Genomic DNA, 14,732 nt, shown 5'->3' with positions numbered 1-14,732 from the left:
TCGGCCAACGGTCACTTGCAAGGTGCTGCCCTGGACGACATTCCGGTTACTGAAATCGACCTCTCCGTACCCCTCCACATTCCGGGTGAGTTTTGTTGGGATTTGTAGACTTGCACACACTTTGGGGTTAGAGCTGGCTGCCAAATGATGTGGCAAGCTCGCCGGCATTTCTTCGCAGTCGCCTTCTCGCTTCTTCATTTCGCCAGAATATCAGATTTTTTAACATTTTCTCAGTAATACTGTAGTTAGCGAGTTCGTTTATGAAAAGAAAAATACAACGAATGAAGGAGCAGTGTCTTGTTGGTGGGACTCGCTCACTGATAGTTTACCTGAACCAAGTGTTTCTGAAAAAGAAAGTGGATTTGGCAAATGGGGGGGGGGGCATAGAAGTAGAGGTTTGGATTTTTAAAAAAAATTAGGAATGTCGCTGAAGATGGGATGAATGACCGCTAGAACCTCCCCACTTTCTGCTGCAGGCCTCATTTCATCGGACAAGTACTTGAGCGCCAGTCGCAAGGAGCGGGAAGTTGCAGATGGTGGGGACGAAGGGGACGCGGACAAGAAGAAGAAAAAGAAGAGGAAGCTCAAGAAAGGCAGGTGGCCTCGCTCTCTCTTCATATGGCAGCACCAAGAAAAATGGCAGCTCCGTTCTTAGAAAATGTGGAACTGGGCACCTAACGACTCTGGCAACCTAGAAGCCCTTGGGAAGCGCACAAAGAGCCATCGACACCAAATACACTAGACCTCGCACCGAGACTATAGATCATACCACAAGCTATGTGCAACACTGGGGAGGCTACATTGTTGTCAACAGTCCGCCCACTGAGCACTCCTAACTCACCGTGAATGGGGTATTGAAAGGACATTCCCTTCTCCCCTTGTGACAGGTAGAACCGCAAGGCCCCAGCGCCTTTTGTCGCTTCCTTTGCGGTGATTTAACTCTTTCGCTACCGCCGGAAAATTGACCAATTTTAGGGGTCCAAGAAAACATTTTTTTTCCTACAAAAAAATTGGTTAGGCACTAATTGCAGGAACACAAAATGCAGATTATCTAACGGCCTTTCCAATAACGCCAGCTTTTAAAAGGTTTTTATATATCATAGTTGTAAAAAAAAATATCAAAATCAAAATTTTTGTCAAGTTGTCGAAAAAAATGATAAAAAAGGAGTTGTGTATATCAAACCACCGGTAGTAGAAAAAAAATAGAATATACATTTTGTAGGAAAACATTTCAAAAACACGCCCTAGAAAAAAATGTCGACTTGCGCGGAACAGTTTCCAGATATAAAAAAAAAAATGTTAGCATGCACGGTGCTCGTGTCATGCGGTGAAGCCCAACCTCTAATTCAAAATGTGCAATTTCAGGTGGTTTCCTGGAATAAATCTGACGGTTTGTCATTATCAGAGACACCCATTTGCCCCACATAACATAAAAACATCTTTCAATGGCTGACTTTGCGTTTACAGCGAGCACAATATTTGGGACAAGCACGCGATGCGGAAAAAAACATGCATGAAGTTGAAAACGGAACGCCGTGGCTGATGCTTGTTGTCGTTGACGGTCAGTTATCTCTCAAAACATAAAGCTGAGCTTTATTATCTTCTTCTTACTCGCAATTGTAGCCTTGCTCGCAAAAATGAGGTACGATGAGCTATAATCGTGCCCTGCGATCTTTGGCCGAATAGCAGTTGCGCGATGAAAAAGATCAGCACAACGAGCCTCCTCTATTGCAGCGCCACCTAACATTTTTCAAATGAAACAGTACAAAAACTTATCGGAGACTCCGTCCAAATAGACAGTTCAACTAAGCAGCAACATTAGACACCGGGATATACCCTCGCATGAAAACGAAACTGGAAGGCAAACAGCTGGCAGTGTAAGGCCGGTTTGAAGCGCTGTCCTCGGCGGAACAGATATCTGGCGACTGGGTGTGATCTTTTGACTTGCATCTGAAGTTCTTATCGCAGAAATCGGGTTAAGGTGGGGGAAATCAGGAGCGGTGTGCTTTGTTCGAGGATCAGTCGCGGACGCTCCAGGCGCTATGGCAGGTAGCCTTGAATTTGGGTAACTGCGTAGTAGCGCTAAATATGAATTTCGCGATGCAGAAACGAAACCGAAACTGTTGTAAACTGTTTGCGAATGGTCCTGGGGTAAGTATAACTACCACAGAACTTAGAACAACGTGCGCAAAGGCAATAAAACTGCCTAAAATCATAAAGTAGCTTTGCAACCAGGCACTGCTTGACGTTTTCAGCCGATTTCTGGGATTATTACTGTCAGAGCGCGAACCTGACGATTGAAAATCGTTTGCTAGTTCCCCATTCACGCCCTGATAGCAAAAAGCAAGCGCTGGTGCAGAGTAATTACGAGTTGCACGCATTCTTCGTTGGTAGCAGTGACGCGCAATGACCACGCCCCTTTTCTACACCCAGGTGATTCAAAAGCGTGTCAAAAATCACGTTTCCGTTGCGAAAATGAAAACAAAACTGATTTTAAAAGGCCATTTTCTGATCTAACTCCAAACAGCTTTACTTGTTCGAGAAACACCTGGAATGCTATGAAAAGGCGCTCCCAAAAGTATCGATCAAATTGATCGATTTTGATAGGCGAGGTAGCGAAAGAGTTAAACGCCCTCAGTGGGCGGACTGTTGAGAACAGTGTAGCCTCCACAGTGTTGCACGGCGCTTGCGGTATAAACTATAGACCTTGCCCTTTCCTGCCACAAGATATTGCTCCGGCAACAGAACAAGTCCAGACAATGCTACATCAGAGCATTCACTGTTGCCCTGTTGTGGGGTGTTTTAATTTGTTAAGTGCAGCAATTGTTGAGCACCTCATAAAGGGAAGACACGCAGTTCAGCCTCGAGCTCCTTCAGTTAGGTATTTATTGTTTGTTTTCTATTTTTATTTATTCATTTACTTGTTTACTTATTCATTCATTTGTTTGTGCCAATCCCCCGTGCAGGGAAGGAGAGGAGAAAGAAGGCGTCGGCCCTGGCTGCACCCTCGGAGACCGATGAAGAGGAAGAACAGCCGGGTCCACTGGGTGTGGTCAACACCTCAGTGGGTGAAATGCCCGAGGGTGCCAGGTTTAGTGATGATGATGATGATGACCGAAATGCTGACGACCCCCACCGGGCCCTGGACATCGACCTTGAACAGTGAGCCCCCCATCATCCTCCCCGCAATCTTTTTATTGACTGCTAACCTCTTATCATTATTGCCAGCGCTGAGTTTACCGTACTTACCCGGTTCTAACGCGCACCCGATTTTCCTGGCAAAAAAAACGAAAAAACTTGCACCTCCGATTGTAATGTGCACGGAACTTTGTGAGCAAGAAAAACGAATGCAAGAGAAACGGGCGATTTATTTCCCGAAGTAATCTCGCTCATCTCACTCCTCGTCGCTCTCCACTGACCACAACATCTCGTCCTCGGTGCTGTCAAGCGCATTCGTGATGCCACATTTCTGAATGAACGTTCAACCATGGTTTTTGGGATCGTGGCCCACACCTTGCACGCCCATCCCGCAAACTTCTCCAGAGGCGCACGCCACTCTTTTTGAATGCGTGAGAGCCGCTGCTGCCATTGCTGTTATCAAGCACACAAGTGGAACGATTTGATGATTTGTGTGAACGCCGATAGAAAAGCCTAGACGCCTATGCCTCCTGCATCTGAAAAATTGTTGCTAAAAGCCAGAGATAATATGCGGAGCTCGCTTTTACCCCCCTGCTAAAAGCTTTGGCGGCATCGCCATCTTGAGATGACGATGGACGAAATTTCTGCTGTGTCAACAGTTCCGGACCTTCCGGTTTCGTATCTGATTCTAACGCGCATGCGATTTTTCAGCCTACTTTTCCGGGAAAAAAATGCGCGTTAGAATCGGTTAAGTACGGTAATTGGATGATGGTTAAGTACGGTGTGGAATTGGATGACTCAGAGTGTTAATTGACAAGTGTCGTTGATTGTAACTGGGGGTGTGTAAACGCCAAATAGTGACTTTCAAATTGAATATTGTGTTGAATCCAGAAAAGGAAGATGAATATCGAATCGAATATCAACTTTTATTTTTACGGGCCTCGATTTTTCATAGGTTTTTGCGCAAAAGCAGAAGCTACTTGGCATGTTATGGAGACATGGTGTTCTTTTTCAACCCCGTGAACATACTTTTCAATTCGCATCGGGCGTACTACAGGAATCCGGAGCGGGCATGATACGCATTTGGGGAGAAAAAAAAAAAGAAAACGACTCACTGGAGTTGCTGTACTGCAATCATAGGCAATGACTATACAACGCCTCGTAACTCAGAAGCGAGCACTTTGCAGGCATGAAAAATGGGACGCGAAAACACGGCGCAGCCACAATCATGGACCACGATGAGGCACTTCTTTGGAAGCGCACGGGCACCATGAAGCGGAAATAATATGTTGCGGAAGGAAAGCTCACACTACAGTCGCCGTGGGCTAGCCTGCACTATCTACTGTGGTCCAAAAAACAAGTAAACACGCAGTAACCATGCACCAACTGCATTAAAAACAGCCAGAACCGCTTTTGATTTTAAATTAACGGAAGTGCTGTCAAAACGGCGGCTGTCTTTACTGGAAGCTGCCCCAACATGTAAAAATCCGGTCGCAGAATTAATAATGGCAGCTAGAGTTGAAGGTGATGGCTTGGGCGAAAGATCTGATCAACGCAATCGCGGATTACTCAGTGCATCGGGATAAAATTTACGGTGTCTGCAATGCGCGCTCGTTGAAAGCACAATTTGGATGAAACTTGCCGAGCAGGCGGTGTAGCAGCAGTGCGTTAGCGTGCACCAATGTGTCTCTCGCTTTTGCAAAGCCAGGGAACGTTCGGAAACTCCACTTGACTACTCGAAAAATCGAATAGTGGATATTTGATTCGCGAATCAAATTGTTCGCAGAGGTGCTATTCGATTTGTATTCGCATATTCGCACAACCCTAATTGGAACCCGTCACGTCAGTGTGGGTGTCGTAAGGTGGGAACAGGTTAGCTTCGTGTTAACGAGGTTTTAGTTTTGGCTATCAGGTTCATGGCCGTTTTTATCAAATAATCAAATAGTTAACTAAATACTTAACTAAATAAACTTAAGTCATTACCTGAATAAATAAATTGACAAGGGTTGTCGACCTAGCGCAAAGGGGGGACAGTGCCAAATTCGGGGACTAACTAGAGCACCGGGTTAGTCAGGCGGATGAAGTGGGAGTTAGGGCTATTTTTATGCTTTATTACAGTGCAGTCTAGTGGCTTGTGAAGCATGGTCTCTTCATTTTGTCAGCAGCAACCTAACTAATGTGGGAAATTGTTGTCGCTGGTGTGGTTGCATGTTCACTCGATGTGTAGAAAAAAATTATAGAAAAATCCACCGTACATGTGTGTGCACAGCTTAAAGTTTTTAGTCTCTATATCAGTGTTGAAATTTGCTGCTCACAATGAATGCCAGTCGGACATTTCCTCACCCTACTGAAAGCCTAGTTTGACGTGCTGGTGTGTGATATGGTTACCTGTCAATGTCTTATTCCGAATGTTAAGAGATATGTGGCTTCTGAACTGTTCCTTGTACAGATTGGATATTTTGGGCTGCATGCACTAGCACTTGTGGGTTTTTAACCGTAAGCCAATCAAGGAGAGAGCAATTATTGCAAGAAGGCTTCAAACTACTCATCTGGAAGTAAAATGCCTGCCCTAAACGTAGCACCCCTTGAATTAAGTCTTTGAGGTAGAAGAAAAATGAATCTCACGAATGCCCCCACACTATACATCTAGCTTAATTAAGGGGCCATGCAGACAATACAAAAGTTTGGTTCATTCGGAAGATTGCCTCATTAGAATCATACTGACACCACTTTTAATGCACACTTCACTCAAATAAGTTGTATAATTGAGAAAAAAAAGGACTGGCCATGCAACCCACTAGCTCATTTCCCGCAACAGAACCTATGATGTCATATGCCGTGCAAATTAGGCAGGGCTTATAAGCTTGCCAAACCAGCTGTTTGTGCTTAAGCTGTTTGCGCTTAAATGTAATGCATATTCATTTTACTGCAGTAAGAATGGTGGGGTAAACAACGAAAGTTGTGAAAATACACGTAAGCATGGTAGTACTGATGCTCACTGCTGTTAGTATTGGGCGCACTATGCTTGTTTTAGCTGCACAGCAGTCCGCCGCTTTGAAGTTGTCGTACATGTCACTGGCCGATTGGCGTAAGTGGCGTCTTGCCTTACCCTGTTTGTCAAGGATCTTTCTACCGTAACAAAAACAAGCCGGGTGCAAACATGGTCAAAAAAACAAAGCAATGGCGGGCAACGGTCCACAGCTCTCTATGGTAGCGCATCTGGGAGGACTGAAGGGAAGCAAGGCTTCAGAGCCTAATGGCACACTGGAAGTACGTTTGAATACTGGCCATTGCGACTTAAAGGCAGACGTCACAAAAACACACGATTTGGCGGGAGAATCAAAATTTTAACCTAAATTGGTTAATTTCTCAGTGAATACGGCATCGTTTGGTGCCGGACAGGCGCTGGGGGCACTATAAAACACGAAATCTTTCGAATAAAACAAACTTGTATTTTGTCTGCGTGGCCCCTCTAAACACAGCTATACTACTGTCAGTGCTGAACCCGCTTTTAAGTTCGCCACACTGCTACATGTCGGCCGTTTACTCTGACTGTAATTGCATGTCCAACATGCGAGCTTGTTGCTTTGTGTGTTCGATGACAATGGGAGTGATGTTTTGCCTTGGCGTGGTTCAGGCCTTTACACGAAGAGGAGAGGTTGCCGGCACCACCGCCGTACCAACAAGAACGAGTGTCACCAGTGCCGAGTAGCGGGAAGCTCGCGGAGGAAGCGGAAGAGAAGCCATCTCGAAAGCGTCGGGTATGTGGCGATTCTGTTCAGAAGAACGCTGGAGGCAGTGCAAGGATTTCTTATTTGCGGGCGCATATACAGTGTAGACCACTTACAGCATATGTTGCGTGAGCCGCGAAAAACCGCACTGAAATCGGCACCGCACTATAAACGAAACATGCGCGCATCCAACCTTATTTCTGCTTACCTTTCACTCATTCTTTGTTTCATCATCACCATCACCGTCATCACCAGCCTGTCTATGCCCACTGCAGGGCCAAGACCTCTCCCATAGATCTCCAATTAACCCGGTCCTGCGCTAACTGCGACCAATTTATCCCTGCAAACTTCTTGACCTCATCTGCCCACCTAACCTTCTGCCGCCCCCTGCCACGCTTGCTGTCTCTAGGGATCCACTCTGTTACCCTTACTGACCAACGGTTATATAGCCTTCGCATTACATGGCCTGCCCACACCCATTTCTTCTTAATTTCTGTAATATGTCCTTAACATGCATCCTTAAGGGGCCCGCTTGTCTTAAACGAAAAAACTATTTTTACAGTTATGATGAAAAAATTGGGGGGGAGGGGCACATGTAGTTTTCCATTCTGATTGTAGATATAAAATTTGTTTTTCTGCAAAACGAATACATTTAAACGTATCTGGATTTTTATATTTTAGTTTTTGGCAGCCTTTGTAAAAAAAACTACTGGAGGGATGCAGCTGAACATGATCATTCTGTCTGGTCTGTAGCAGAAGTTGCGACTGTTTGAAGTATGGGCTTGGAAGGTGGGAACCTGAAAAACTGGTTTTGCCTTCCAGGCCCAAACTTCAAACGATCGTAACTTTTGCTGCAGACTAGATAGAATGATACTGTTAGTCTTGTTGCACTCCTTGATTTGTGCACAGTTCACTGTTAGCTTGTTCGGCTGCATCCCTCCTGCAGTTTTTTTACAAAGGCTGTCAAAAAAATCAGATATAAAAATCCAAATAAATGTGAATGTAGCCATCTTACAGAAAAACAAATTTTATATCTAAAACAGAATGAAAACTGCATTCCTCCCTATAAATAGTTTTTAATCAAAGACCCATGTGCCCCTTTAACTCGGGCACGGTCTTTATTTTATCTTTTTTTTTTTTTTCTCGCATCAGCCGCTGCTGCGAGGCCTCACAAACCGCAAGCACGGCTTTAACTTCCTTTGTGATTGTGCTGTGAGGGAGCACAGCTGCGTTTCTTAGTCTTTGAACGGATGCCAGCGGGACAGCCTGATAACGCACATGGGATTTTTTGTTCTTCACCCCACTTTGCATTCACAATGCCCAAGGCAGCTGCTTGCTTATCAGCACAACACACAGGTATTGGAAACCTCCAGAGTCACGGCTTGCTACCTCCAGATGTTAAAAAAAGGAGCGGGCAGTTGCTTATCTGCACAACGTTCGAATACAGAACCAACTTACCACGCAGAGAAGGGGTGGTCGCTATCTGAGGATTGTCAAGCAAGGGCAGTTGTGGGGAACACGCGTATTTTTTTCTTTTGCGTGTCGAAGTTGGGGGAGAGCAGGGAGCGCGCACTGCATCAAATGGCTGGCTCCGTCTTTTTTTATTTTCTTTTTCGCGACCTTAAAACAATGCCCCAGCTGCGTCGGTCTGTCAGCGGGCCCGCCAAAAGATTGCAATATAAATGATATCGTGCTTTGTCCAGCCGCATTCTAAGTGGGCACACTGGTTTTAGAACATTATTTTGCCTTCCAACCAATTTTGACGAACCTTCATGGGCTTTTCAGTTTTTTAGCTGATTTCGCGGATCTAATTATTTTTGATGTGAGGTAACAAGTTTCCGAGTTAATTAAAAATTTTCCTTGATTGTTCTTGAGAACAATAGGAAAAGACTATTCAACAAAAGGTTACCAGCAAGGCATGAGTAGATACCAGAAGTTGTGGAGGATGAAATGTGGGAAGCAGTTTTTTGTTTTGCAATCACATTCAAGTTTACATGAGTTCTAACTTCTAGGTTTGAACTACTACTGCTAACCGATTAAAAATAACGCTAATCAAACAACTACTGAAATACAAAATGCAAAGTCTGCTTCCCCCATCGGGTGGTTTAAACATTCAGCTTCACAGTGCAAAAGAAATTATCTAGCTGCACTACATGCTGGGATGTACCTCTCGAGAATTTCCTATCACTGCAATACCACTCGTGGTGAAAAAGTGGGGAATTATGGGAAAATTGGTATTTCTTTGTTGAAATCGGGCCTCTATAGCTTTTATAAGGACCTGGTACTGTTCCATGTACTGAATTTTTGGAGGAAAAACTGTGCAAACCAAGAAAAAAGTAAAAAAAGTGATACCTAGAAAAATAATTTGGGGGGCAATTTTTTGGTCCCAAAGACTCGTGTGCCCCCTAAACACCTGAATTTACCCAGACCGGTAAAAAATTTTACGCCACTCATGATACTTGTTGGGGGAACAATTTTTTAAGTTTCCAGCTTTGATGAGCGTGGAACGAGTACTGTATTGTACTGGTTGCTAACTGACATTCTCCATATTTCCACCAAATTTCTGAAATATAAAAGAAAGTCTAGAAATTCGCATGTGTGATTCCACACCAAAATTTAGGTTAGAGGAATAGCGCTGACATTCCATATTGTAAAGACCCTTGTTAGGCAGCAGTGCATTAGTGATTGTCAACTTTTTTTTTTTTTTTTGTAATCTGCCAAAAGCACAATTTTAAAACACTTGAAAGAAATTGTAGATGGAGTGCTGCTTTGTGCATTACACGATGCGAATCTATCAGTTTAGAAAAATACTTGAATGTGCTTAATTTATAAAGTTTCGCAGTCTAACGAAAAAAAGAGCCAAAACAGTACAGCACCATCTTGCAATGCAGGGATAATTGTGCAAGGTAGGGCTGGAGTGGTTTTCATTCGAATTTAGCTGTTTTTAAAGACTGACTCGCTGACCGGCTTCTTCTTGCGGGAGAATATGAATAGGTCTTAATCTGACCGGAAATAGTCTTCCTCTCTCTCTCATTCATGTTTGAAGCTGGACAGACAAAACACAAGAAGAGGAGGACAAGACGAGTTCTACTGCAGTTTATTCCTCTCCTCTCTCCCCCTCTCTCTGACTGCAGTTTTTAAGAAAGCTGCACTGCAGGTTACGAAAATCAAGTCATTGTGGCAAATTTGTCTCACTGGTCTTGAGGTCCGAAAATTTGCCAAGAAATCACTTTTTTCTGTATTAATTTTATATGCAGCCTACAAGTCCCAGAGAATGTACCTGCCCAGGGAGTGCAACTATACCACAGCAGTACTTTTATTGTTGTTTCTGCAATTGCTGTAGATTTATTAAATGTTAAGTCATCAATTATCAATGTTTTCGTAAAACGAAATGGGTAAAAAATTGTATTACAAAAGTAAATTGTAAAAATTTTGGGTTTTATTTCACTGTTCAGTTCTTAAGCTTTAAAATCGGTAAAAATTATACAAATCTGGCCAATACATTGCGAGGTATTGTTCCTGACAGTTGACCTCATTGGGAAAAAATCGATTTTGGGAAAAAAAGGCAGTGAGTTTGGAAATGCAGGGGAAAATGGCCACTTAGCCAACTTCAAATGGAGACAGCTTTGTAAATACTTATGGTACAGCTATAATATTTTGGAGGTACATTCTTTGGGGCCTGTAGACTGCAAATAAAATTAACACAGAAAATTGATTTTTTGGCAAATTTTTGGTCCTAAGACCAGTGTCCCCCCTTAATTGCAAATTCTGTATGTCACTGGTGAAACGGGTAGTGGCCAACTTTTCTTCTTTTTTTCTTGAATCAAGGACTCTGAAAAGAAGCATCGAAAAAAGAAGAAAGACCACCACCACAAATCGAGGGAGCACAAGAAGCGTTCTCAGCCTGTTGAAGCAAACCACAGCGAAGAATCTCACGAAGTCGGGCACGTCGAGGAATTGGAGGCTGGCAAGGGGGACAAGGCACCGGCGGGGGTCAAGGTAGGTTGCTTCCGAAAGGAAAGAAAAAAAAGGACCAAAGTGACTTACATCTCTGCAGAATACTAGCTGCTTTTAAGGCTATACAGTAACTACCATACTTACTCGAACATAACGCGCCCTTGATTGTAACACTCACCTGTTTTTCACGGTCCGAAAAAAATAAAACGCTATGTCCTCGATTGTAACGTGCACTAGACTTTCATTATTGAATACAAAAATGCAACTTTTTCTCACTTGGAACAAGCAAAGGTGGCACGAAATGAAATATGCGGTTATTGCCGGGAAGACAGTCACCACGACAACGGGCTGGGGCAGCTTTGTCATTACAGGTCTCCGAGCCGCTCGCTGCTGCTGCATGTACTCCACCAGCGGGTCTTCTATTTGGGGATATCGCCCCCTCTTTGGTCTGCTGAAACCTTTCCGTGTCGCCTTGCTTGCAAAAATTTTCTCCTTCTGTTTGCGCCAGTCCCGCACGCAAGTGTCCGGAACACTGAACGCATGTGACGCAGCCCAATTTCCATCGCATTCCGAGCACAAGATTGCTTTCTTCTCAATTAAACGCAGCATTGTGGTGAACCCGCCATGTCTTCGCAGTGGGGAATTCCATGGCGGAAAGAACAGATGAATGCAGAAAAAAAAAAAAAGGACTATGCAGACAACAAAGGCAAACATGCGCCAAGTATGAAGCGCTGGTATCGTGTTCAGTAGTCGAGCAGCCATCTCGAAACATCGGTGGTGATACGGTGCCACAGTTTTGTGTCATACTCGATTGTAACGTGCATGTGATTTTGGGACCTGTTTTTCCGGAAAAAAGGTGCGCGTTAGATGCAAGTCAATACAGTATACTAAGGAACGAGACATCCTACAACCAGTCATATTTGTCAGCTCATGTCATATGGTAAATGCAGCTGTGACCTGTGATTGTAGCCCCCTTGCAGTTAATTTGTTCGTTGCCACGCCTATTAAAATCTGTCACGGGTGATCGATACTTTGTTCGCCAATTTTGACACGCTGTAGTCGTTCCTTGTGCATCTAGGCGCCTTGGTGTTTAGTCTCGGCACTGCGCTTTAGAATTAATTTGAATTTTCCGGCTATGGCAACGTTTAGATTTCTGGGGGAGTTTTTTGTGAGCCTAGGTGCGCGTATAATTGCGCAAGGGGCGTGGCTGCTGCACTTGACAAAAAAGCATGCCGCTCGTACTTACGCTGCATTACCATCACATTTTCTTGATCAGAAGGCTCCCAGCAAGTCAAATATCAAATAACGCTGTCAGCTTTGTAATCTGACACCCTTGAGAGGTGATAATCACCCGAAGATGACACCAGCTAATCACTAGTGAGCTTTGTTGCGAGCCTTATTCTGCCAAAGCTTATTTCTGAAGGTCCCCCGCATGTCCAACAAGTGTACCCGGCATTTTCAGCGGGTTTCCGGCAGTTTTGGTTTCGTTTTTGCGTTGCAAAGTTCATATTTGGGGCTACTACGCAGTTACCCAACTGCAAGCCGATTCGCCCTGGCGTCTTCGTCACCTGCTACTGTTCCTCGAAAAAAAAAAAAAAGAAAAGCATAAAAAGCCGTCAATAATTTTAATGCCACAGCCAGACACAAAGTTGTAGGAAACTTATGAAAATCATTTTAATGTCACCGAAACGTTCCTTCTAGTCTGTGCAGTCCACTTTACTCACCTCCAACGGACGATTTATGATTCAGCTTAAAGAACTACATCGCTTCGCCACTGTTGACCCATTTCTGGTGTCATGTAGGATGACCTGGACTTCTGGCTAGCGCCTACAGAAGCTCAAGAGAAGCCTGTTGATGCAGTGGACACGGCGGTGAACACCACTGCCGAAACGAACGGGGAGGAGCCTGCTCCAGTATCAAAGAGCGAGGTGAGCGTTATCATCCAACGGAGTCAGTTTGTGTTGCGAGTGCTAATGTCGAAAAAATCCGAGTCTGTATAAATCCGGAATATAAACTGGAATGCCGAAAGAAAAAGAAATTGTGCTGTAGAAATTGTTGCGACATTTCCAGCCATGAAACAACAAATTGAATGGGAGGAATTGGAAATGTCTTGAGTGGTCTAGCCAAAATAAAATCGCGAGGAAGTGGGAGTGGGACAAAGTACATTGCTGGCACCTTGCATGCCGAACCGTACTTGCCGTACCACACTTACCGTAAAGTTCTGAAAGAACACTCACCCAAAGTACAGAGATACCAAGGCAAAAATACGAGATGGGCGAACTTCCGGGTCAAGTGCCGAAAGGACAAATAAGTGGCCGCATCAAGACATGAATGGATGATTTGCATTTATTTTGTTCACTCATTGACGCTAAAACTATCAATTTTAGGGGGTGGGTGATCTTTGGGGTCTTTTAGTAAATGGAATATTTAACCTCTAGAGGGGGTGGGGATGTTTCAGGGGAAAGCGTTCTCTCGAAACTTAACGGTAATTTTTTTTTTTCTGGGTTGGCAGTTTTTGTTGTTGTTGTTGTTGTTGTTGATGTTTTAGTATCAGGGTTTTGTGGGCCGTCTGAGACATTCAGGTGACAATTTCAAAAGGTAGAATTGAGCAACTGACTGAAAATTTGTCTCGCATTGCAATTTGAAATGTTTGTTTCACAACCCGAATATTTTAACGCTCTTCCTTTGTTGTGTTTTGTACTTACAGAGGAGTGGGCGCAAGAAGCACCATGAAGGTGATACGAGTAAAGGGTCCAAGAAGAAGAAGCAGAAGTCGTCCTCGAAGGGGACGATGCTGCTGCAGCAGGACACGCCCAAGGACAAGCGCGAGTACGAGGAGACGCCGGGGATCACGACACCGTCCAAGGAGCCAGGGTTCAGCGCCGCCCAGACACCCATGACACCCTGCATGCCACCGGTAAGTGAAGGAAGCGTCCCAGACTCAACCTTGAAAGGTTCATCCACAAAAGTTCACTTTTGGCAGATGCCCATATTCTAAACGGTAGAGATGGCATTTTTTTTTTTTACTGAGGAGCATGTTTTGTTTGCTTTGGTTCTAGTGCCTGCCTTCTTAGCCAAGAACAAAGGATTCACTCATTGAATCCCATTGACCGCTTGGCAGGACAGCTCTGATTTGTTCGATGCTATTCCTTATTTCATTGCACAAAATTTAGGATGAACTGCTGTGGAGCAGAAATGCTTCTTGCCAACCAAAAACTGCATCATTCGATTGGCTGTCAGTACAGTGAACTAGAATGTCTTGATCCAGTGGCGCGAACGGGAGCGCTCTGCTGCGTTCGGCTGAAGCAAAGCGCGTCTACCGCCGCCAGGGGCGCCACTGCGCCTTCTCCGAAAACGGTACCGCGGTTGAACGGGCCGTTGCTTGGGGCGCTCGCCAGCTATTGCCGCTGCCGTTTTTTAGTGTGGTACAGTAATTATACCTTTATGGAAGAAAGATGCTCACTTTTGTTGTCCCTGTACCTTTCTAGGAACGTTTTGTTGCTTATCAGACCCGTTTGAGCCATCGGGCAACGGCTACAAACAAAGTAGCGCTGTGTCGTCTGCTAGCGGCGCAGACGACACGAGGGGATGTGCGATGCGTTGGCGGCGCTCGGTCGGGCAGACTCTCCGTCTGTTTATGGTTGAGGCCGGCCTTTCATTTTTGCGTGTTTTACGTTTCCGTGATGTTCCCCTACAGAAGCAAGGGGTATCTAATCGTCAGAAAAATAGTTATTGCGAGTGCTGTCGAATAGAGGTTGGACAGGCGCCGGGTAGCCGCGATGTCAAAACGAAGGACGGACACCTATTCCTTTGCTCCGGGTTGTCATTCCAATGGTTACCCAGGTGCTCCCAAGGCGTCTTTGTTCGCCGCTCCAATGGACGATGAACTGCGCAAAAAGTGGGAAC

At 44.7% G+C, this 14,732-nt stretch overlaps 1 protein-coding gene across 2 annotated transcripts in view; it reads left to right on the top strand.

The window, feature by feature from the left end:
- Window positions 1-14,732, top strand: part of G (adaptor-related protein complex 3, delta 1 subunit-like garnet) — an 83,411-nt gene that overhangs the window by 53,672 nt on the left and 15,007 nt on the right. For both annotated transcript variants that reach the window (XM_077693648.1, XM_077693647.1), the window contains exons 21-27: window positions 1-85; window positions 477-593; window positions 2,967-3,162; window positions 6,776-6,899; window positions 10,698-10,868; window positions 12,629-12,754; window positions 13,534-13,743. In XM_077693648.1, the coding sequence (XP_077549774.1) occupies window positions 1-85; window positions 477-593; window positions 2,967-3,162; window positions 6,776-6,899; window positions 10,698-10,868; window positions 12,629-12,754; window positions 13,534-13,743 (1,029 nt within the window). The remainder of the gene's footprint in view (window positions 86-476; window positions 594-2,966; window positions 3,163-6,775; window positions 6,900-10,697; window positions 10,869-12,628; window positions 12,755-13,533; window positions 13,744-14,732) is intronic.

This window comes from Haemaphysalis longicornis, unplaced genomic scaffold (assembly GCF_048455015.1).
Source record: "Haemaphysalis longicornis isolate Haplotype H1 unplaced genomic scaffold, Haemaphysalis longicornis Haplotype H1 scaffold_12, whole genome shotgun sequence".
In the NCBI taxonomy this organism is placed as follows: Eukaryota; Metazoa; Arthropoda; class Arachnida; order Ixodida; family Ixodidae; genus Haemaphysalis; species Haemaphysalis longicornis.
Note: the sequence above shows the minus strand (reverse complement) of the source record. Positions and strands in the feature narration are given on the sequence as shown.